General features: G+C 42.8%; 1 protein-coding gene across 1 annotated transcript in view; it reads left to right on the top strand.

Annotated features, from left to right (window-relative positions):
- KIF27 (kinesin family member 27) overlaps window positions 1-24600 on the top strand; it is a 66913-nt gene that overhangs the window by 19291 nt on the left and 23022 nt on the right. The window contains exons 3-10 of the mRNA XM_083186286.1: window positions 663-863; window positions 1231-2192; window positions 4581-4724; window positions 14489-14677; window positions 15005-15186; window positions 15366-15466; window positions 15563-15718; window positions 22421-22626. Coding sequence (XP_083042412.1) covers window positions 663-863; window positions 1231-2192; window positions 4581-4724; window positions 14489-14677; window positions 15005-15186; window positions 15366-15466; window positions 15563-15718; window positions 22421-22626 — 2141 coding nt within the window. The remainder of the gene's footprint in view (window positions 1-662; window positions 864-1230; window positions 2193-4580; window positions 4725-14488; window positions 14678-15004; window positions 15187-15365; window positions 15467-15562; window positions 15719-22420; window positions 22627-24600) is intronic.

The raw sequence follows: 24600 nt of genomic DNA, 5'->3' as shown, positions 1-24600 counted from the left end.
AGTAGTATCAATGCCTGGAGACTCTCAGATTAAGACCTCATCCAGCTAACTAAATCCAGATTCAGAGAGATAAATGTCCAGCCAATCAGCTGCTTACTGACTTTTTTCAAACACAGTCTGTAACATGGCAGTTAGGAGGTGATTGGCTGGACATTTATCTCTCTTTATCACCCTTGCATTTAGGCTTAATACATCTGCCCTAATGTCACTTACAGTTGACAGTGGAATATCCAAGGTGCTTCCTATTACAGTACCACGCTGGAAATCATTGAGCTCTTCAGAACAACCCATTTTGTATAACAAATGTTTGCAAATGATGACTGCATGGCTGGGCAGTTGTTTCTATAAGACTTTGGCAGCTGGTCTGATTGAAACACCTGAATTTAATAATTATCAGGTGTAGCCAATGACTTTTTTTTGTCCAAATACTGTATGTCTTTGTCTATGTACGGCAATTCAAAATATTATAATATATACTGGTCATTGCTTCCTGCTCTATAGTACTCCTCCAGTTTGATTATATACAGTATGAGTGAGTGTGACGTCTCCTTAGTGAGTCAGGATGTGTTTGAATAATAGAAAGGTGTATATAGAGGTTTTTTTTGTGTTTTTATATTACTGTACAAAATATTTTATAAACTATATACACATATTTTTGCCAGCTTCTGTTGCAGATGACGAAAAAGGTATAATACCACGGACCATCCAAGAGCTTTTCCAAATTATCTCTGAAAATCAAAATATAGACTTCAGTGTTAAGGTGTCTTACATAGAGGTATACAAAGAAGATCTGCGGGATCTCTTGGAACTTGAAACAAATGTGAAGGACATTCACATCCGTGAAGATGAAAAGGGAAACACAGGTGTTTATTTTCTTACCTATAATTTTCTTTAGTGGCTGTTGTATTTTATCAGGCTTTTTAAAAGACATGTAACACAAAAAGTTACTAATTATTGTTCTAACGCAACACCTTTCATTGTACATTTTGTAGCAATTAATTTGTAAATCGTAACCTCACTACTGGTCACAGTCCATTTTTCATAACTTGAAATGAGGTGGTATTGACAAACCATTTGGCGTTACATGCTGCAATAAGGCCTACTTCATCTGTAATGCATTTCCGAGTGCTTTCATATTCAATTATGTTGCCAAAAGTAATGTGTAATTTGTTTGTCAACCATAATTTTAAATTGCAAATTATATTTACAAGTTTATCTATGTATTTCAAGTTATTACTGGTGCCAAGGAATGCCAGGTGGAAAGTGCAGATGAAGTAATGAGTCTTCTAGAATCCGGCAGTGCCGCTCGTCACACCAGCACTACACAAATGAATGAACACTCCAGCCGTTCCCATGCAATCTTTACTATAACTATATGCCAACAAAGGGACAAAAGCAGTGGCACTACTGACAATGAATCTGCAAGTTCAGTTCAGATGATTACTTCAAAATTCCACTTTGTAGACCTTGCAGGCTCAGAGAGAGTGACCAAGACTGGAAACACTGGGGAAAGATTTAAAGAGTCCATTCAGATCAACAGTGGCTTACTTGCCCTTGGGAATGTGATAAGTGCACTTGCTGACCCAAAGAGAAAAAATGCACATGTTCCTTACAGGGATGCGAAGATTACTCGGATCCTTAAAGACTCCTTAGGTGGAAATGCCAAAACTGTCATGATTACTTGTATTAGTCCTTCTACATCTGATTTTGATGAATCTCTAAATTCTCTAAAATATGCTAACCGAGCCAGGAACATCAAGAACAAGCCAGTTGTAAATTATAATCCTGATTGGGATAGAATTGATGAAATGGAACTGGAAATAAAGGCACTGCGGGAAGCATTGCAGAACCAGCAAAGCAGGGGAAGTCGAATAAGCCAAGTGTCTCAAGACTGGGGCCAGGAGAAGAATAAGATTCGGGCACTGGAAGAACAGCTTGCACAGTTTCAGTTGGAGTGTTTTAATCATCGACACTGCACAGAAGAAGCTTTAGCTTTGTTCCATGAATTTAAGGACATGTCTGCTCTTACAATACCCCAAAAGAATAGACTTCAGAGTTGGCTAATTATGGCAGAAGATTTAAGAAGTGAAATTACCGCCATGTCTGGAACTCGCAATGGAGTAACTGGTAGCAGAGAAGAACCACATCATATTACAATACTACAGCTGAAAAGGGAACTGAAGAAATGCCAGGTATTCTGTACTATATTATAACTATTGTCATTATCATTTATTTCTATGGCGCCACAAGGAATTTGCAGTGCCTAACAAAACATAAATTAGCAAAAAACAAGAAAATAACTAATTACAGTACAGGGCAATTTTAGGACAAGTACATGGTAAATAGGGATAGTTGCATCAGGGGACAGGACACTGAAGCAATTATTATGGTGCAGATATATATATATTTTAAGAAAAGCACATAAAGAATATATAAAGTTATTTTTCTTATACTAATATTAACGCTACAAAAAACTCCTGCAAATATAGCATATTTTCACATCTTGAGTGTCTGAATCCTGTAATGCCCTTTTCAGGCCACACATATTACCTGGGTCTGAAAGGTCCACAGTTAATTTACAGTTTCCAAAAAAAAACGCTATTTGGAAACAGGGTCCAACCCGTTTCAGACAAGTTTTTTTGCAGTCTGATCGGGTCTGAAACGGTATTTAGGACCCAGCCAATAGTAAGCACAAGCTGGTCCCACTCTGTGCATATCTAATGAGTGGGACCCGCTTGTGCAGTGAATATTTAATGAGCGGGTCCCACTCCCCACCCCCTGCATATGGAATGAGCGGGCCCTATGAGCGGGCCCTATGAGCTATTTTTCAATGCCATAATATTATAATAGGATTTCCTGATAATAGTAGTATTTGGAGAAAAGCGAAACTAATTATGATATATTACTGTGCTAGTGAATTGAAGGGTGTGGATATCAGAGAAGAGGGGGTAATATGTGATAACGTGAGTGAAAAAAACATAAGTAAATGGAACTACACTAAGATGGTCTAGGGAATTTGTTTTCTAAATAGAGCCAAGTTAGCTTATTTTTAAAATGTCCAATCTTTCTTGTTCAAATCAAATTTAATTTCCCCTATAATTTTCATTTATGTATTGCCCACCTGGGTAAGGCTTTGTAGTAATAATCTATCTGTGCACAATTATGTATTTAATAACCCAGCACTTTCTGATCATGGACAGAGATTCTATTCACTCAAGAACCCTGGAAAAAGCCAGTTATCTGTACTGTGGAGGTTTCCAGGCAACAGCTTTATACTCTTTTATTTAGCCTCTGATTCTTCAGAGCTGATAAATCTTTGTTATACTGTACATGGAATTAGATGCAGCCTGCCAATGTCTTCTAGCTATAGTTGGTGCTTAAAATTGACAAAAAAAACATAGTTAAAAAAACATTTGGAAACATTAATGGACTTTATTGCCTACCTAATTTTAAGGAATTCTTAAAATTTAAATAATGACTGTGCTTAAAGTGAAATTACTTGCATTATAACTAATATATTATAACTAAAACATTATAATGTATATTTCCGTTGTTTGATAGAGAAGAGCAATTGTAATTTCAATAGCTTTTTAGCTCTATTGTAACTTAACCCTTTAAATAGTGAGTGACTTTGCCATAATAGGTGTGAAAATATTTGTATTCATCATAATGACCTGTAATGTTTACCTACTGTAGGAAATATCATCTATTTTTATATACATTTTTTATTTGAATTTATATAACAAATTTGAACTAAGCTGTCATTTTTAGAAGATATTTTGCACATCTCTCACAGGGGATACGGTCAATATGCCAGCGGTCGAAATACCAACGCTGGAATCCTGACCGCTGCAATGCCGGCACTTTGTCCCCGACACCCATACAGGGAGAATAAAATAGTGTGCTGAGCGCTGCGAGGCACCGGGCCCGCTGCGTGGCAAACGCAGCGAGCCCGCAAGGGGGGGGGGGGGCTGCTATCTCCCCCCCCCCCCCTTGTCGGCATTGCGGTGGTTGGGATTCCGGCGTCAGTATTTAGACCGCCGGCATATCATACCGGACCCTCTCACAGAGATGTTGGCACTCAAAAGGTTTCTTAGCATATCTCCTGTCTGTATACAGTAAAATATTCTGTTAGAAAATCAGATTCTTTAGTAAAAAAGAAAAAACATGTTAACGGCAGTATACAATCAGTGGGTCGGCACCATATGATCGACATGCACAATGTCAACATAGACCAACGGTCGACATGGCAATCGCTGACAAATTAGTTTTTTGAAGGGGTTATTTTTTTTGGGGGGGCGACGACACTTTGGACATTTTTCCATCTACGTGGACTTCAATTGAGAAGGGTAAAGTGGGCCGAAACATGGCCAGTGGTGTGACGGGACATGGTTTACTAATTTGGCATCCATGTGATGAAATCTACAAAATGACACAGAGCAAACCCATGATGACCTTTTTGTCTATGTTGACCTTATGCATATCGACCATTTGGTGTCGACCTATTGACTGTCAACCCTTTTTCTACCATAACCGTCAACCACTGCTTGCTTACTGTGTTATACTACTGTGCTTGCAAGGACGCTCTCACAACAGATGAAGAGCTGTTTGCGAGGAAGGAATTGGAACTTAAGGAATTACAAGAAAAAGTTCAGACTTTGCTGGCTGAAAATCTAGATCATCAGAAGTCTTTACAAGAGACCGATCGCACCAAGAATCTGCAGGTATAGCATTACTCTTTTTTTTAACGTCAATAAATTTTTATTGGAGCAAATTTGTTAAATGGGGTACAGAAAGAAGAAAACGGGGGTACTTTCAGCGGGGGGAGGGAGGGGGGGTTGGGAGCAACAGACATTTAAAATATCAAACATTTCGCTACGCAGAGCGAACAATGCAGCAGAAACACACCATAACAAGCAGAGCGGATAACCTTCTATTTTCAAATCCTATTACCCTTACCCTTCAAATTCTAGTACCCTTAAATGTAGAGCTTACGACCCTATCGAACCTCTGTGGATTCGTTCAGGCTAAACTGGCGGGGGTCTGAGGGGGATGCATGGGGGAAGAACTTAGTTTCCTCACCTTCCGTCACATATGTATGCCATAAGAGCCAGCATTGGGGGGAGGGGGTGGGTGACGACAAGTGTGGGGCTGAGCTAGTTTCCATAAGAAAATGATGATTCGTCTTCAAAATTACCTGTGACAAGGATGGGGTAGTGGGTTGTTTCCATTGTTGAGCTAGGTTAGCTCGCACGGCAATGAGTATGTGACACATAACTGGTCTCTTCTCGGGGGGGATCTCTTGAGGGCAGATATGAAACAAGGCAAGGGAGGGATCTGGGGCGACAGTGGTCTTGAGCACTGAGGATATTAGGTCGAATACTTCTGTCCAGTATTTGAGGATTAGGGGGCAAGACTAGAAGATATGGAATATGTCCCCTATATTTCCACACAGTCTCCAGCATTTATTGGAACATGATGGCCAGAAGGTATGCAAACGCTCTGGGGTCATGTAGATTCTATTGATGAGCTTGATATGCATCTCTGTATGGTTTAAACAGCGAGACATTGCATAGGAGGTAAGAAAGATTTGTCGCCATTGCATAGGGGTGAATATTCTTCCCAGGTCGGCCTCCCATTTCATATGTGCGGAAGATTTTGAAAAGGCAGAAGGGGTTACCAGGATCTTGTACCAAAAGGAAATATCTCCTTTAGTATTTAACGAGAAAGGTCTGGAGAAGATTGTTTGGAGTGAGGCGTGTGGGGGGGCGGGGGGCGTCGAGAGGTTGATTCTCCACCAGTGTGCTATTTGTATATAGTGAAGATATTCCGAAGCGGGAATCTGAAAACTACTCTGTAAGGAAGTGAATGGGAGTAGGGAATGGGCATCCAATATATCACCTAAAGAGGCAATACCGTGGGCCTTCAAGGTGTTTAAATTGAGGTTAGGGATTAGTTTTGCTACGGTTGTTATGGAGATATTGGGTAAGTTATTTGTCGTGGTGGCTAATGTGGCTAATAATTGGTCCCAGGCTTGTAGGGATGCTTTGGTGGATGGGAGTAGGTGGGGCTGAGTCGTCTAATATGTCTTGGGATTCTAATTAGATCTGCTAAGGGTATGTGAGGGGTCAAGGCCTGCTCAATAGTAACCCAGCTCCTGGGGGAATCGGGTACAGTATAGTTTTTAAAGGGGGCTAAGAGGCATGCTAACTGATAGCGGGACAGGTCTGGAAGGTCTAAGCCACCAAATGCCCTGGGTAGGGACATTTTGCGCGAGCGATCTTTGGGGGGCCAGAAGCCCAAACATACTTGGTCAATATGGCTGTGCCTAGCCGAAGGGATTTCTGGGGGAAATTGTAGGGGATAGTTCGGAATAGGTACATCAGTTTAGGCAAAAGAGACATTTTAAAGGCTGACATAGGGCCCATCCAGGAGACATCATATGCAAGCCAGGATTTGGATAGAGCAGTCAGGGTTGTAAGCAGGGGTGTGAGGTTAACATAAAAAACCTTGGCCGTGGTAGAGGGGATATATATACCTAGATACTTTATCGATTCCTTTTGTAGGCGGGGGATGGATGAAGTGAGATTGATCGGGAGGGCGTCTGTTTTGGTAGTATTTAATTTATAATATGAAGCTGCACTATATGAATCTAGTAGGGCGAGAGGGATGGGAGAGTTTTAATAGGGTTAGTTACAAAAAGTAGGACGTCGTCCGCAAAGAGGCTCATCTTATGGTGGCAGTGACCTATCTCTAAACCACATATCTTGTTATTGTTGCGTATAGTGATGGCTAAGGGTTCGATTGAGAGAACGAAAATTAGCGGTGATAGAGGGCAGCCCTGCCTGGTGCCATTTGTAATGTTGAATGTGTCAGAAAGGAAGCCATTGCTAAACACCCGGGCCGTAGGGGATCTATAGAGTGTCAGTATAGACGTGAGAATACTATCTCTAAAGCCAAAGCGACAAAGTACCTCCTGCATATATTGCCAGTCCAGCCTATCGAACGCTTTTTCTGCGTCGAGAGATAGGAGAAGGAGGTCTTGCTCACCGGAGAGGGAGTCGATCAGGTTGAACACCTTCCTGGTGTTGTTGGAGGCCTGTCTTCCCGGAACAAAAACCGTCTGGTCCGGGTGTACCAGCAATGGCAGAAATTGGTTAATACGTAGGGCCATTAATTTGGCGAACAGTTTAATGTCGCAGTTTAATAACGCTATGGGGCGGTAGTTTTGGCAGAAGGCCGGGTCTTTCCCTGGCTTAGGGATCGTCACTATGCGGGCTTCCAATAGTTCCGGAGGAGCAGAGCCCAGGGAGGACAATTCGTTAAATAGGTCTGTCAGTAGCGGGGATAGTAGGTCTTTGAATGTGATGTAGAAGTCTGTAATGAAGCCGTCTGGGCCCAGAGCTTTGTTACGAGGTAGAGATTTAATAGCTGATTGGATTTCTAGTTGTGACCATGGGGCGTTGAGGGCTTCCAATTGCTCCGGGGTAAGAGTTGGAAATTGTATACTATCTAGAATTGCAGATATCGAGTCAGTAGAGGGCTGGAGGGTAGAGGAATCGGAGGATAAATTGTATAGTTGTGAGTAGTATTGGGCGAAATGATTCACAATATCCTTGGGATTAATAACTTTGGCTTTGGTGGGGGTTATAATATGCTTAATTTTGTTTCTAGCTTGTTGGGCTCGCAATTTTTGGGCAAGCATTCTACCTGATCTATTACTGAAAAGTTAGAATTTGTGACGCATTCTATTTAATGCCATTTGAGTACGGGCAAGGAGAAGTTTCTGGATCTGGCTGCGTACACCCGAGATCTCTTTTTTGAGTTCCCTGGATGGGGCCATTTTATTTTGAGATTCGAGGTCAACTAGTTTGGCTTCTAATTCCTGTTGGGTTTTAGTAGATCTTCGTTTGAGGTTGGCACCTGCCTGAATTGCGGCTCCCCTAGTGACCGCCTTAAGGGCACACCAATGGTTCGTGATGGAGGTATCTTGAGGGGAGTAGAGAGGTAGGTGTTTATAGAGTTTAATATAGTAGTTTTAGAGATAGAGTCTTTAAGTAGGTGGGGAAAGAGTCTCCAGGGTCTCGAGGGTGTTTTTGGTGTGTGAATGTTCCATTTCCAGGTGACCGGGGCATGATCAGACCAGGTGATAGGTAGGATGTCAACATCTTTGGTGTGTTGTAAAGTCCACTTATCGCATAATATATAGTCTATTCTAGAATATGAGTTGTGTACAGGGGAGTAGAAGGTGTATTCACGGCCAGAAGGATAGTTGGCTCTCCATACATCATAAAAATCAAACTCTAAAAGGAGGTTACGAAAAGATGCAGACGGGCCAGATGTATGCAAGGGGCAGGAAGTGGGTACATGTGATTTGTCGAGTTTCGGGTCTAAGGCTAGGTTAAAATCACCTAGTAGTATCAAAGGGCCCTTTGAGGATTTCCGCATTAAAAGGAATAGTTTGCGCAGGAAGGGGACTTGATTGGAGTTGGGTGCATACACTCATATAATAGTAGTCGGCTTGTCCTCTAACAGGCCGGACAGTATTAGGTATCTACCGTTCTTGTCCTGGATTTGAGATTGTAATACGAAAGTAGTATGTTTACTAAATAAAATAGCGACACTATTGCGCTTAAATGGACCGTTAGCATAATAAGCCATTTGGGTAGTTTGAATTTCTGAACAGAGGGGGATTGGAGGAGTTGAAGTGTGTCTCCTGGACAGCCACTATGTCCGCTTTTTGTTTATGGAAGTAGGATAGAGCCAGTCGTCGCTTGTTAGGGGAGTTCAACCCCTTTACATTCAAAGATAGGAAGTTAGGCATTGTGTAATAGGGGGGGGGGGGATAGTAGTGTAAACCTAGGGTCCAACGGTGTATCCTGCTCCGCGGGCTAACATCTGCATCGTCCACTAAGGACCAGGTAGTTAGGAAAGGGGTGGGCGGGAGTTGGGAGGGGGAGACAGGGGCATGGGAAGTAGGAGAAGAATAGGGAGAGACAAAACAAAAAGGTCCGGTAAATTGGACCTGCATGACTACTGCAGGGGAAGAAAAAAAGGGTCTTGCTGTAGTGTGTGCAATGTTGGGGTGGTGGCTTGGCTCACGTATAGAGGAGCTACCACTCACATATAAACAGGTAAATAACGTTAAAGAGGGAACATAAACAGTATAACATGTTTGACACTTTTAAGAGTGAAAACTAGACCTATTGTACGCTAGAAAGAACAGAAGCTCTAAAGTAATGAACCAATTGTCATACATCCTGCATATAATAGTAAACAGATAAATATAATACTTAGCATGTGGATCCCTTCCCGGTGGAGGGGATCGCAGGAACAGGGACAACGGGTTCACAGAACAGGGACAACGGGTTCACAGAACAGGGTTAGACAATCTTCAGGACCCAGGGGAGTTCTCAAGTAGTGGACCAGTCCTTTTGCAGAGACTGCGGGCGTTTCGGTTCCTGAGATATGATGTAGGTGGAGTCGTCATAATACACGATCAGCTTGACCGGGAAACCCCACCGGTACCAGATATCGGGGGATCGGAGTGCTACAGTGATGGGGGCAAATGCTCTTCTGCTGGCTATAGTAGCTGGAGAGAAATCTTGGAAGATTTGAAGACCTCCTAGTGCATCTGTGTTTTTTGACTCACGGGCCGCCTTGAGGATGCGTTCCTTGATTGTAAAGAAATGCACCCGTAGGAGCGTATCTTTCGGAAGATCGGGAGAGACTGTCTTGGGTCTTGGGAGGCGATGTATGCGGTCTATCAAGAGGTCTTTGGGGTCAGTTGAAGGGAGTAGTTTATGGAACAGGGTGGTGGCGTAGTCTTCAAGTTCAGCATTAGCCACTGAATCAGGTATGCCTCTAATTTTAATATTATTGCGTCTAGACCTGTCCTCCAGGTCCGCTAGCTTGGACTTGAATTGGTCTATGTCTTGCTGTTGACGATCATAGGACGTTATCAGGTCATTATGTGACGCGACTATCGCCTCCATTTTACGCTCCAAGTGGTCGGTTATGTCCCCTATGGCGACCAGCTCCGTCTTGACCTCATGGATAGCTGACTTTAAATCTTTAGTCATCTCCGCTTGGAATGGAGAGAAGACCTGACACAGGGACTTCACCGTCCCTGGAGGGTCCGAGTCAACATCCACTCCAGCTAGCCCAGAGGGTGGCATCGTCTCACTCGGCGCACCCCGGGTGTGGAAGATATGGCTTAGGGGGCTGTTCTGAGCTGTAGAGGGTTGCGGAGATTTCTTGGGAGGAGAGGGATATTTTAGAGGGCACAACATCTTTAACTCTCTTAGAGGGCATATTGAGGGATGGGTGCACTCGTATTGAAAATATTAGTTTCAGAGAGGATGGCACCGGGGGGGGGGGGGGGGGGGGGGGGGAGGAAGCTGGGCAGGGTCACTCTGACATGTTAACCTCTAGTCGGACATAGTGAGTGAGTGGCAACAGGTAGGTAGAATTTTCACATCTGGAGACACTGCAGGGGGGCTAGGAGTTCACTCAAATAGCTCACCGAGAGGCCTGCAGATTTGGGTGTTGAACTCAGTAAGAGTAGATAGTACACTGCCTTTAGAGGGCACTGAGGTGGTTGTGAGCTTACACAAGCAGTACTGTGGGATGCTGGCCTGCAGCAGGATGGAGGAGATGCAGGGGAGAGCACCTATCCAGGGGGGCAGTAGGGAAAGGTGGCTCCTACAGGGGTTGATGTAACACAGCCTGGGGCTAGGAGGTTGAGACCCCTGGGCTCGCTCCCTGTCTGGGATGTCCCCCCCCTACGATGGCTACGAATAACTGCTGATGGCTGACTCCCACACAGCCTATCGATGGGTGGCAGCTTAGGGGCTCCCAGAGGTGTACTCACGACTGTTAGGTGTTATCTGGCCGCCTGGCTCTGGACTTGCAGAGGCTGATGTTGGCCGTTTGCCCCGGAGTCTAACTCTGGCGCCGGCTCCGGCCTAGTGGAGAGTGCCGATTTGCGGCAGGGAGGTAGGGCCGTGCAGGGGGATCCGTGCCTCAGCTGGGGCTTCCAGGAGGTGAGCGGTGATAGCGGGGGGGACCCTCCTATCGCCTCTGGTCCCGTCCGTTCGGCCACTCCGAGTCCGTCCGTCCACCTCCGGGTAAAATTGAGGTCCCGGCTCCAGCCTCGTGCCCAGGCCGCAACCCGCGAAAGCGCTTATAAGCGCTTCCCGGCTCCGCAGCAGGGGCCAGCAATGACCGGAGCTCAGGGGGGATGCAGGAGAGGCTATGTGCTGAGGCAAAAGTGGAGCTGGAGGGGGAAAAAGGCTCAGCTTGCGGGGTAAAGGCAGGAGCTGTGTATAGATGCGTCTGCTTCGTTAGGCTGCCAGGCCACGCCCCCCAGGTATAGCATTACTCTTTACAGTATATAGCGATAACACTGTTCCATTATGCCATATCATCATTTGCATAGAAACATTATTAAAGTAAGCTCCTTGGGGCAGGGCCCTTTTCCCTCCTGTTCTCACAGCACTCTTCTTGCATTTCAATTACAGCTCTCTTACCTCCTATCTATACCCGCATCTCTTCGCACTTGTGTTTATTCATTTCTACCACTGAATTATATGCACACTGCTCCTCTGCTTCCCTGCATCTCAGTTGTATTGTGTACTAAGAACTGTGCTGCTAATTGTTACCTGTTCTCTGCTTTTGTTCTCTGTTACTGATATGTTTAGTTCTGTGTACCCTGTATTGTTCTAATATGTGCCCTATGTAACCACTTGTGGCACCTTATAAATAAAATTGAATAATAATAATCTGTTTTACTATATTGCTCCATTCTAATTTTCGGAACAACAGTTTTGAATACATTGTTTTTTTTTTTCTTCATGCCACTGTAATTTTAAATGGCTGCAGTTTGCATTGCCTCTCTTGCTATTAACCTCTTCAGTGGCAATCCCGAGAATTTTCTGGGCTGTGCACAGTGCCCAGTCTGGCAAGCCCGGAAAATTCTCGGGATTGCCACTGTTTAGAGCCGGGCTCCCTCCCCTCTGCGGCGCCTCCGGCTCCCTCCTCCTCCACCCTCCCCTCCGGGTTTTGTGTGAAAGGGACGCCGCAAGGGGGGCGCAGGTCCGGGCAGCTGCTGATTGACAGTGCAGCGGCGCTGCCCGTACCCAGGGAGCAAGTGGTGTTTTTTTTTTAAGGGAGCGCTCCCCATGAAAACTCGCCCAGTGGGGAGCGCTCCCAAAAAAAAAACCCACCACTGAAGGGGTTAATGAGCTGTAAACTACACTACTGTAGTAGTGGCCATACACTACTGTGAGAAGTCCCAGCAGTGTATGATCACCCGATCCCCCTTAAGTCGCCTGGGACCTTCCCGGGCAGCAGGATCACACTGCTTCGTTCATCACTGTTATTTATCTGCCAGCATAAGCAAAACCATATAGTTATTTTAAAGATGTACAGCCATTAAGGATAGAGAGAACAGTGTGATATTCTGGTTATCACTTGGTAATCATTTTAAATGTTGCTCTAACAAATCAGCTCATGTCTTTATTTCACACATGACAGGAGTTAAATGGAGCACCATAATAAGAATATCACTCATTAAATCTGGCCAAAGCTAAAGGTGGCCATACACTACTGTGTGAAGGTGCAGCAGTGTATGGCCGTCTGATCTCCCCTGTGCCACCGGGGACCTTCCCGGGCAGCACGATCACATTTGATACATCGTATGCGGTCCTTTGCATGTGAATTACAGCATGCGATCCAATTCTCCACTGCCGGGTGGTGGTCCGAGTCGGAGGTCGGACACGCAGGCAGGTCTGACCTCCGGCTCCAATCCGATGCACGGGACCATGCATCTGATCAGATGCGATGTCAAACACATGCGATTTGAGAAATTTGAAGCTTTGTGTGTGGTTTAAATGCCGCCCGGCTATCTCCCCCTTGCTCGCCGAGTGCGTGGAGGAAATCATTCGATGGTCGCCGACCATTGAATGATATCTACAGCACTCACAGATGTAACACAAATCTCTGGTGTCTTACATCTGCGAGCACCCTGTGCCGGAAGTGGGTGGGCAGCTGACATCAACTGCCCGCCCCCCCACACCCGCGTCACGGGTGCATTTGCATGGGTATGCCCAGCGTTTTCATGGGAATGCCCATGAAACGTTGGGCATTCCCATGGGTGCAATCCCTTGCCGCTGCCCCCCACCCAAGCTGCTAGGTGCGAACATGATGGCGAACAAGCAGTTTGCCTTGCCCGCTCGCACCAAGTGGCTGCACATGCCCATACATGTGTATGTGCAGGCGCAGTTGCACGCTGTTGCTCCCCTGTGCGAATCCGTAGGGGAGCATGTGATTAGAATCACACCCAAAATACCAGCATTTTCTAGTTTAATAATCATTTCCCTGTGCAGTATATTGTGTAGATTTCTGGTTCCTGTGTCACAGGGCTGGCCAAACCGGTCCTCAAGATCTACCAACGGTCTACGTTTTCCAGACCACCTAGCTGGTGCACAGCTGTAGTCATTACTAACTGTCACATTTTCAAACATGCTGCAGTCATTCCTACTATGGTACTTGTGTAGTTTCACGGTGGCACTGCCCGCGGATAGCATTGTATGCAAATCGCATGCGATTTAGCACACCTCCACTATCCACATCAGCCAGAAGCATGGCGAGCCCCGCGAGGGGACGCGGTACACGTCCTTCCGAACTGTTCATACCACCACTATCTACGTCAGTGTGGAGTTGATTTTATAAAGTTTGGCGAGCGTAGCAACTCACTGTGCCCGAAGTGTGGCGAGGGGACGCGGAAAAGAGCCCGAACCATTGCTCACATCGCTCGCCATGCTTCAGGCTCGTTTAAGTGTCCCCTCGCGGGGCTTTGGGCTCAGTGGCTCAATGCGCTCGTCATACTTTATAAAATCAACTCCACAACGAAGTGGAAAGTGGGGGTATGAACAGGTCGGGAGGATGCATACTGCGTCCCCTCACGGGGATCGCTGCGCTCGCCATGCTTCGGGCTGACGTGGATAGTGGGGGTGTGCTAAATCGCATTGCATGCAAATCACATGCGATTTGCATACAATGCGATCCGCGGGCAGTGCCCCTACTATAGATCTACAGGTTGTCTGAAATATATGAACCGTTGGTAGATGATCTTGAGGACAGGTTTGGACACCCCTGCTGTGTCATATGCTGCTATCTGCCACATTAACTCACTCTGGGGCAGATTTATAAAGCTTGGTGAATTGATAAAGTGTCTTTTTGTTATCACCGGCCAATCAGCTCCTAACTGTGATGGTACAGGCTTGGTTTGAAAAATTACAGGTAGGAGCTGATTGGCCGGTGATAAAAACCAGACACTTTATCACTTCACTGAACTTAATAAATCTACCCATCAGTCCCAACTACAGCCTTAAATATTTATTTGATATGATTAGTCATTATTGTGAATTTGTGTAGCAAAAATAGATGATCATATTATTGAAAATATTTCATTGTATTATACCAGACTGAAAAGCTTGTGGAGCAACAAATCCTTATTGATGAATTAAAATACAAGGTGGAAGAACTGTCACAAGGAGCTGTGAAAGAGCAGGAATTAGTGTCTAAGAGACCTTACAGTGTCCCATTAGGTCACCAATCTGAGGTGCTCTTTTCAAGCTTCAAGGAGTCCACTAACGCATTAGAACCAAGGAAGGTAAGACTGGCTCCAGGTTCAGGGCTTGTGAGACAGTAATGCTAGCCATTACACTAACCATGCTGTTTGATAACAGAAGTGATGCAGTAGAATGCAACATATAGCTTTCATGTATTAACAATGTCATATAAAAATATTGGATTTCCCTTATGTTGCTTGATGTTCCACAGAAATCTTTGTCAATCATTTATCTGTTTTGTATTGGAAGAATATACTACCTATAAGTTAAGTAATGTGGCTTATATTTCTGTTGGTTAAGATGTCTTCATTTGGCAATGATAAAACCATCCTGAACAATTGGATCTAGTTATGTTATTCCCATTATAGGTGCGTACCAGTCCTCCTTCATACTCCTTAGACCGAGTGGTGGCTGGGTTTCGAACTCGTAGTCAGATGCTTTTGGATTTAATAGAAGAACAAGATGAAGTTTTGCATGAAAAGTTCTCAGATCAAAGTGATGAAGAGGTAGAGAACACAAACAAAAACCGTAGGAAGAAATCTCCATTTAGGTAATGTATAGTCTCATGCACAAACTTATAATAAAGTAACTCTAAATTAAAAAAAAAATTGAGAAGTTTTTATATATTGTATCTTTATTTTATGTTAAAAGTCAAACAAAGTGGTAGAGAGTATATGCTTATATTTGCAGAGCTTTAGTTGATTATTTTGTGTATAAATTTTTATGCAGGCGTTCCATCAATCGGACATGGACCCGAGGGCATGGACCAGAAAGTGGAGAATTTAATAGTGCTGCTAAAGAATCTTCCACAAACAATGAGGAGTTAACTGGTAAGGTTATCATGAGATAAGGTTACAAATTGAAATTAATAATTATTTATACGCACTCAGGGTTATCATTTGTGTCTCATCTTTTTTTTTTTGCAGGAACCACTATGGAATCAATTCAAGAAAGCCAAATTGGTAATCTAAAGAAACTAAAAACCAGTGAGCTTCGATTTGCAGCGGCAAAACAGAAGATGAGGGAGCTGACCATAAATATTAGAATGAAAGAGGAGCTTATTAGTGAACTTGCGAAAACAAGTAAGAGTTTTTTTCGGTACTTATGTATTATCTGGGCTCCCATGTTAAATGCACCCCATTTTTTCATACCCCTACTATCCAACTACGCATGGAGTTGATTTTATATAGTGTGGCGAGCGCAGCGAGCCACCGTGCCTGAAGTGTGGCGAGCGGACGCGGTCTCATAAGAAAAACGGGAGCCCAGATATTACATAAGTACCGTTTTTTCATATTCAGATTAACTTTGTTATGATATAAACTGGCATCTGTCAGGTCACCTCTTTCCAGCTTCTGCTCCTCCCAGTCACACCACCCACTTCATCCCTGAATATGTAACCTGTTTTTATTACCCTGAGTGGTTCGTCTATCCTCTGTCTGCTGTGTCTAAGGTCCTTTTATCACTCCCTTTAGTAGGAGCCCATGGCGATGTTCAGAGAAGGGTCCTGGAGGTAGGTGGAGAAGGGTTGTGGGGGAGAGTGGAGGTTGAGCAGCCAGAAAGGGGATTATCATTGTCCTGGCACTGACCTATGGACACCCCTTTGCCCACCCTGTTCCAACATCCATTCAGGCTCTCACTGCACTTGTCAGAAATGGGACAGACCTGGGTTGATTATTATATAGATCCCAGAGGAACATAATGTAGGAGCTTCCATTTTTCTGTTTAGTAGATCTGACTATTATCCTTCAACTTCCCATTGAGTGACACCCGTAACTGTTTCAGTAAAGACATACCATATATACTCGAGTATAAGCCTACTTTTTCAGAACATTTTTTATGCTGAAAAAGCCCCCCTCGGCTTATACTCGAGTGAGGGTCCCACTTGAGTCAATAAGTTTTCCCAGTTTTTTGTTGTAAAATGAGGTGCCTCGGCTTATAATCGGGTCGACTTATACTCGAGTATATACGGTACCAATTTTTATGCTTTTGTAAATGTGTCATGTGTACGTATTGATTCTTGATCTCAGTCTCAAGTGAGACTAGGTGAGTCTCACTTGAAGACATTCACATAAAGGTATCTTTATACACTGCCAGATTTAGTACCGACACTCACTTAGAAGGTGGTGTTTCACCCTGAGGAAGAAGTGTATATTTGAAACGTGTTGGTACTTTTTGTTTGGACTTTTAAACTTTGCGATCTTCACCTTGTTAACATCTTAAGGATGGATCACCCTTAAATCTTATCATTCCGGGTGAGGAGACTGAGGGCTGATCATCAAATGTTGAACCCAGCTTTTTATGAAGTTTTGGAATAAATCTGTTTGTATCTGGACCTGGATGCGAGCTGTCCTTCCCACTTGGAATCCACAATAAAGAAACCTTTTTATGAACATAGACCTTCTAGGTGAGTGTCTGTCTGGCAGCTTTAGAACCCACAAAGACAGTGTATAAAGATACCTTTATGTGAATGTCTTCAAGTAAGACTAGGTGAGTCTCATGTGGTTTTTACCCTAGAAGATTAAGAAATATCTTTGTCTATCATAAGGATCTTCTTTTGTCCCTCTATGATTGGAGATCTGTAAAACTACTTCTCCTCCTAGAAAGGACCATTGGGCCTATCCTGGGAACAGCGCAGTGGAGACTAATTGTGTTGAGTTTGGTATCCCATATGTTTCTCCTAGTTGCAGTTAAACACATTACTCTGACTTTTGTAATACGTTTACGAGGAGTGTGCAATAGATTTCTGGATGCACAAAAAGTTGAATTTATTTAAACCACTTTGTGAGCCAGGTGGACCAGTTTGAAGCAGTTATGTCTTCTACTTGCTGGATCTCTACTGCATCTTCTGGTGACTCCAAACAAGTCCCATGTACAGTCAGGTCCATAAATATTGGGACATTGGTCTTCCTGTTTTTGAGGCTCACCAATGGTTTACATCTTGTGGTGAACACTCTATATTCACTCTTGTGAAGTATTCTCTTGATTGTTGACTGTTACACAAATACACCTACCTCCTGGAGAGTGTTCTCGATCTGGCCAACTGTTGTGAAGCATTTTTTCTTTACCAGGGAAGTAATTCTTTTGTCAACCACCACAGTTGTTTTCTGTGGGTTTTTGGTGTTGCTGAGCTCTCCGGTGCATTCTTTATTTTTAAGGCTCTCCAGATGTTGTAAAATTACAAATCCCAGCATGTCTTGCCACAGTTTTAACACTCCCTTATAGCAAAACTGTGACAAGGGATGATGGGATTTGTAGTTTGACATCTGGAGAGCCACAGGTGGCCAGGCCTGTTCCAAACAGTTGATTTGGCCACACCTAATGCTATCTCTCTGATGGGTTTGTTTTGATTTTTCATGATGGATTGCTTCACTGATAGTGACAGCTCTTTGGATCTCATATTGATATTCGACAGCAACAGGTTCCAAATGCAAATGTCACACCTGGAATCAACTCCAGACCTTTTACCTGCTTAATTGGTGATGAAATAATGAGGGAATAGCCCACACCTGTCCATGAAATAGCTTTTGAGTCGATAGTCAAATTACTTTTGGTCCCTTAAAAAGTGGGATGCACATATAGAAACCATTGTAATTCCTACACCGTTCACTTGATGTTGATGTAAATACCCTCAAATTAAAGCTGGAAGTCTGCAGTTAAAGAACATCATATTTGGTTAATTTCAAACCCATTGTGGTGGTGTATAGAGCCCAAAATATGAGAATTGTGTTCATGTACCAGTATTTATGGACCTGACTGTATCTTGCACTTGTGGGAACACAAAGAAGTTGCAGGAGGTCAGGTGTGGACTATACAGCACGCAGCCAATCTACCAATTTCCTGGATTTAGGGATAAATGCATTGTCATTATGGAAAAGGGAACCACAATTGTCAGTTCTTGGACAGTATGTAGAAATGGCTTCTGTGGCAGACACTGGTTGGTGCATGCGATGGGTGCGCTACAGCATGAGAGCTACATGAGCAGTCTAAAAATACAGCCAACAGCTGCTTGACCACACTGCACTTATGTCATAAATTCTATAGTGGCGTACCTCCTTCTTGGGTCCACTGGACTGACTGTTGTTTGGTCTCGTGATTCAAACAGAGATCTGGGTTTCACCACAAACTAATGATCTACCAGAACGAGTATTCGCAACTGCCATCAAACTTGGCCAACATTTTGCACCGTCACCCAATCTGCTTCCTGCTCTCAGAAACCTTGCGCAGTCCAAGCTTTTCATGGAGTATTAAGCAGATGGATCCCAATGAGATGACAGTCTCCATCTCTATCTGGGCTTCAGTCACTGTGGGATTGACCTTCTATGGCTCGCACGGTAGCAATGTTGTCCTCCGTGATGACGTACACAGGTTTGCCACAGCCCTCCTCATCTTGCAGGGACCATCTCCTGCGCCCAAATTCTGCAATCAACTCAAAAACAGTGGTTTGCGATGGTGCATCCTCACCAAAAGCAGCGAGTAGTCGGTCAAAACTTTACTGCTATTGCAGGAGTAATAGAAGATCATTGGCCTCTGTTGAGCTCTATAATTAGTTTTTGAAGGAAGTGAACATGCTGGCTTCTTCAGGGTACAGTGCTGCTTATATATGGTTCTATGCATAGACATTTCATAGAAACTTTAGTCTCAAGATTACAGATCACATCCAGACAGATTGCGTCTATCTATACACTGCACATCCGGAAACTTATTCCACACCCCTTGTGTATAATGGCTAAAATTATATTTTTATTCCAAGAAGTCTTTATGTCAGTGCTGTATTATTTAAAGGGGAAATAGAATAACTCGGAACAGTTCAACCATTCTAGAGCTTGTCTTTATATGTTAATAGTCTTACAAGCACTTGAACAGAAGTACTACAATATCTCAAGTGGTTATATTATTTCCAAAACCTTTTGAGATAATAAAACTCTTAAGCTGATAAAAAATGTCAACGAATAAATGGGTATAGATTAATGAACTTTTCTATCCAGATGGTCCTCTACATACTTACAGATCAAAGACATTCAAGATGCCTTCCATTGTTCTATGTATACTAGACTGAATGTAGAAAATGAGCACTTAGAGTAATGATATTTAAAGTCACACGTCAAGCACTCATTAGATTTCTGTTTAGATGTTCCTGTTGGTAAAACAGTGCGTCATTCACTTTGCCATCTCCTAACATCAACTTTGGTATCTTTGAACAATTATAGATAATATAAAATATCCATTTATGTAAGTGTAGAAAAAACGTGACAGGAGACCAATATATGTGAAAAAAGTGACTTACAGGGCAAGATGTAATAGGGTGCGACTTTTTATTAGACCGCTAAAAAATTGCACCATATCGCACATGTAATAGGGTCAAATTTTTAATTGTTTTAGACAAAGTCAGAATTCATTGCAATTTCTGGCGATTTGCTTAGGGGGCAAATTTACGATTTTGATGTTTTCTATGACAAAAGATCTGGATGCGATGGGGGTTAGTTATATAGTTAAGGTGGGTGAGAATGTACTGGTCTGAGGGTTCATGTAATAGATTAGTTATTAATAATTAGAAAACAATGGGATGTGGTGGTATAGTCCTATAATTAATTGTATGAAAAAATTAGTGCGGACAGATATTTTGTCCGTTTGTGTGTTTGTTTGTTTGTTTGTTTGTGTTTGTTTGTATGTGTGTGTAAGTATGTATGTGTGTGTGTGTGTATATATATATATATATATATATATATATATATATATATATATATATATATATACACACACACACACAATATACGTGAATACACAGATAAATGTTTTTTACTTAATAATAATAAATATGTGTATGTTATATTTGTATATATACTGGCATTGGCTAGATTCGGCATTATAATATTAAGGCAGATTCTTTTTTTAAAATGGCAACCGGCACTGAGAAAGATGCTTGGACTGTGAATACTTTGTATGCAAACAGTGTTTGGAAAAGAGGCTTGGCTTTATGTTTCAAATGTCCGTGACATGATTATAAATGAGAATGAGGCTTGGAGAGCAAATTAAAGATGGCCTGGGGAATATATAAATAAGATAAGTGAAAACGAGGCTTGGAACGCAGAACCTGGAAATGCGATAATAACCCCACGAACGGGACTGATGTAAAAATCGGAGGCAGACGCCAATGGGATTCATCTGAGGAAGCTGCTGAACTCTCTACACAAGCAGAGAAACGCATATTGTGAGCCCTGCAGTCCGGTCACCGCTAATTGCATCGGAAATACAGCTGAGAATACATCTGTATGGCGGCATATCACTCCTAATAATTGTGGCTAAAGATACAACCCTGATCCAGCATCCAGAGCGCATATCTAGTAAAGAGGGAGGACTATAATCTGGATAAAATCTCCATTTGAAAAAGGTCCAGTAAAATACTTGTACAAACACAGCCACTGGAGAGATAACATCTTTATACGGGACTGGTATATACAAGAATCATTGGCCCATATTTAGATCTGATCGCAGTACAAATTTGTTCTCAAAATGGACAAAACCATGTGCACTGTAGGTGGGGCAGATGTAACGTGCAGAGAGAGTTAAATTTGGATGGGGTGTGTTAAAACTGCAATCTAAATTGCAGTGTAAAAATAATGCAGCCAGTATTTACCCTGCACAGAAACAAAATAACTCACACAAATCTAACTCTCTCTATACTTGTTAAATCTGCCCCACCTGCAGTGAACATGGTTTTGCCCATTTTCAGAACAAATTTGTACTGCGATCAGATCTGAATAAGGGCCATTGCTTCAAATACAATGGTTATAGTTGTGATGCCTTGCCATTTGAGCCATTTCTAGCTTAATATTATTATTTGAAAAAATGCCAGCTTGTATGTGTTATGTGTTGTTTTGTCTTGTGATGTCTAATGTAATTATAAAGTGCGCTTCAAATGATATTTTTATGTTTTTTTCTGAATTCATTTTTTAATAAATTCTTAAAACTGTTCAAAGTATTGTATTTATTTGACTATTGACTATAGCGAACACAGCTGCGCCTCTTAAAGTACCACTGACTTTATACCGCTTGTGCTATATACACATATTGTGGGTTATTCTGATTCACTCGGAAAGGCACGTTCACACTCTAATGGACAAAACTATATGCACTGCAGGTGGGGCTGAGGTAACATGTGCATAGAGAGAGAGAGAGTTAGATTTGGATGGGGGGTGTACTTCAAACTGATATCTATATTGCAGTGTAAAAATAAAGCAGCCAGTATTTACCCTGCACAGAAACAATAAAACGCCCAAATCTAACTCTCTATGCACATGTTACATCAGCCCCACCTGCAGTGCATGTGGTTTTGTCTATTAGAGAGTGATTGTACCTTTCCGAGTGAATCAGAATAACCCCCATTGTCTAGATATAGGCACGCATCCTCAATAAGGGGCAGCAGCAGTGCTCAATACTTGCCAGCTAATTTGGAACCTGTGCTCTTGTGTGACCTTAGGGCCACTACCTCTTGCTGTAATTTGTGCTGTAAGGTATGCTTCTCATTGTCCACATGTTGCACTAGCACTGATTTTGCCTACCACTTTCACCATAAATAGTTTTATTTGGTTCCAGCACCCCAGGATCTAGTTGCCCAGTTTGGGAACCACTGGTATACAACAAAAAATGAAAACTAGATGCCCAAACATTAAGGTTTAGATTGGCGAAACCCTTTTTCTGTAGTTTCCTTTTAGCATTTGATTTATTTATGTTGTTTTAATTGGTCATCTTGAAAATGTGAATAATCTTGTTATTTGTGGTTTAAGGTAATGATGCTCAATCAATGAACAAGCAGTATTTGCAGAAGATAACGCGGTTAGAACAAGATGCAGATCAGGCAAAAACTGAACTGGCTGAAGCACAGAAACAGCTACAGGAGCTGGAGAATAAAGAACTGAGAGATCTGACACAGAAAGCAAAACTACAGAAAGATTTCCATAAGAAAATGGAAGCTGCAAAATTAAAAATGCAGGTAAAGCAAATCATCATAAACTGCTGATACAGGTATGTGATTACAGGTCCTCACTTGCAGAGCTGCTTGGAGCAGGCGAGCCCTCTTGCTGAGTTAGATAGGATTGTTGCTACGGTAGCACTTTCTAAGACAGCCTTCCTCCCTTCAGCTGTTCCTCCCAGGGTCAGAATGTTTTCCTGTCAACAGGGAAAGGAAAAGTGTTAGGCGTCCTAGAGATTCCAGGGTTCTTCCTCCAAAGCCTCTTCACGTTGAGGTAAACAGTCTTGGGTGGCCAGATAACCTGCGCTCAAATCAACCTGCCGCATGTGACGAAGTGGCCCTCCTCCTGGGGGACACCAGCATTGAATGCCAGCTGCTGATTGTTGGCATTGCGTGTATGGAGACATCAGAAGCTCGGGTCAGAGGCATGGGCCAGGATGTAATGACAGTCATTTTTTTTTCAATTTTGCAAATGACGATTTAAAATCGGACATTTTGCAAAATCGACCAATGTGATCGCATCCAAATTAATTAAAAGTTGGATGCAGGCAAAGAGTCTGATCTAGGTGTTTTGCCCATGTTAAACCTACAACTTGGCTGATGTAACAGAGTCCGAGTTACAAAGTGGATATAAAACCGCTTTATAAAGTCAGACATAATTAGAGCTGTTTTTTTTTTCTTTTAGGAGAGTTCTATTTGGAAAATTAACCTATCGCAGACCTGTTAATTTTCCAATATGCAGCTGTCTCTTAAGGGAACACACCACCCTTACATTTTGAAACAAGGCACATACAAAAAGAGATTAACAGAGCTATTGGAATAATCCAAAATATATTTATTTAAAAATAATTACACACAGAAATATATCGGCCAGCTGTAAATAATTAGCAAACACTGTGTTGTCTATTGCTTCTAATAATGATTATGACAGTCCAATTGGAAATTTAGTAGCAGAAGTAGCAGTTAAACAGATTAATTATATCAATATTGTAACAAAGATTCAAGGCAAGCTTGCACGTTAGTATAGACCAAGGTTAGGCAACTGGCGGACCACGGTCCACCTCCGGACCGCAAAGGGCAGAAATGCGGACCGGCGAGATGTGGCCATTAAGTCTCTCCTGGCCCCATTCGCCTCCTGAAGCCTCTTCTGGCTTCAGCGTCCCAGTAATGCATTGCGCGGGTGCGCCGGTGAGGTCACCACGCACTCACGCACTGCAAGGGCTGAGAATCTCTGTCAGTCTGCCGGGAACACAAGCAGCAGAGGTAGGAACGGTGGCGGAGGTAGTGGCCAGAACACAGTGGTGGCGGCAGTGGGCAGAACACAGCTGAATACTGCTTTGTAAGTTTAAAATGTTTTTTTTTTTTTTTTTTTTACTTGGTTACTGCTTGCTGTGGTGGGGTGGAGTAGGGGGGGGGGGGGGCATCTGTTCATCCCAGTTCAATAGGGCTTTGTGGCCTCCATGGAAAAATAACTAACTTTTTTTTTGGGGGGGGGGCAGTCCTGAGGGGCACAGGGAATGAGGTTTTATGTGGAAGTTTGTTTTTTGTCAACAGAAGGTGACCCTTTGGGGGAAATTTACTAGAGGAAATTTTTAAAAAATAGGTGTATTTGTATCCAGAAATACACTTATTTTTAACATTTACTATCCCAAAAATACGGCAATTGCCGTATTTTCGGGATAGTAAATGTCAAAAATAAGTGTATTTCTGAAAACAAATACACCTATTTTTTTACAAATTTCCTTTAGTAAATTTCCCCCTTTGTGTTAGGTTAGTGGACAGAATTGCTCTGATTACATGTGTCATAATGTGAATTTTGCCTCATATTGTGGGGCATAATGTGAATTTTGTCTCAAACTGTGTGGCTTAATGTGAAGTGTGTAAGGGACGTATTGCAGGGAATATTTTGCACAGGGGAGACGCCGGTAGATTATCGGTAAGTAAGAGTACATATAGTAGATCCCGGGCTACAAAAGTCCAGCCACCCCCTCTAAA

The sequence above is a fragment of the Crinia signifera genome, chromosome 1 (assembly GCF_055691185.1).
Source record: "Crinia signifera chromosome 1, ASM5569118v1, whole genome shotgun sequence".
NCBI lineage: Eukaryota > Metazoa > Chordata > Amphibia > Anura > Myobatrachidae > Crinia > Crinia signifera.
This window is presented reverse-complemented; position numbering and strand designations above follow the sequence as displayed.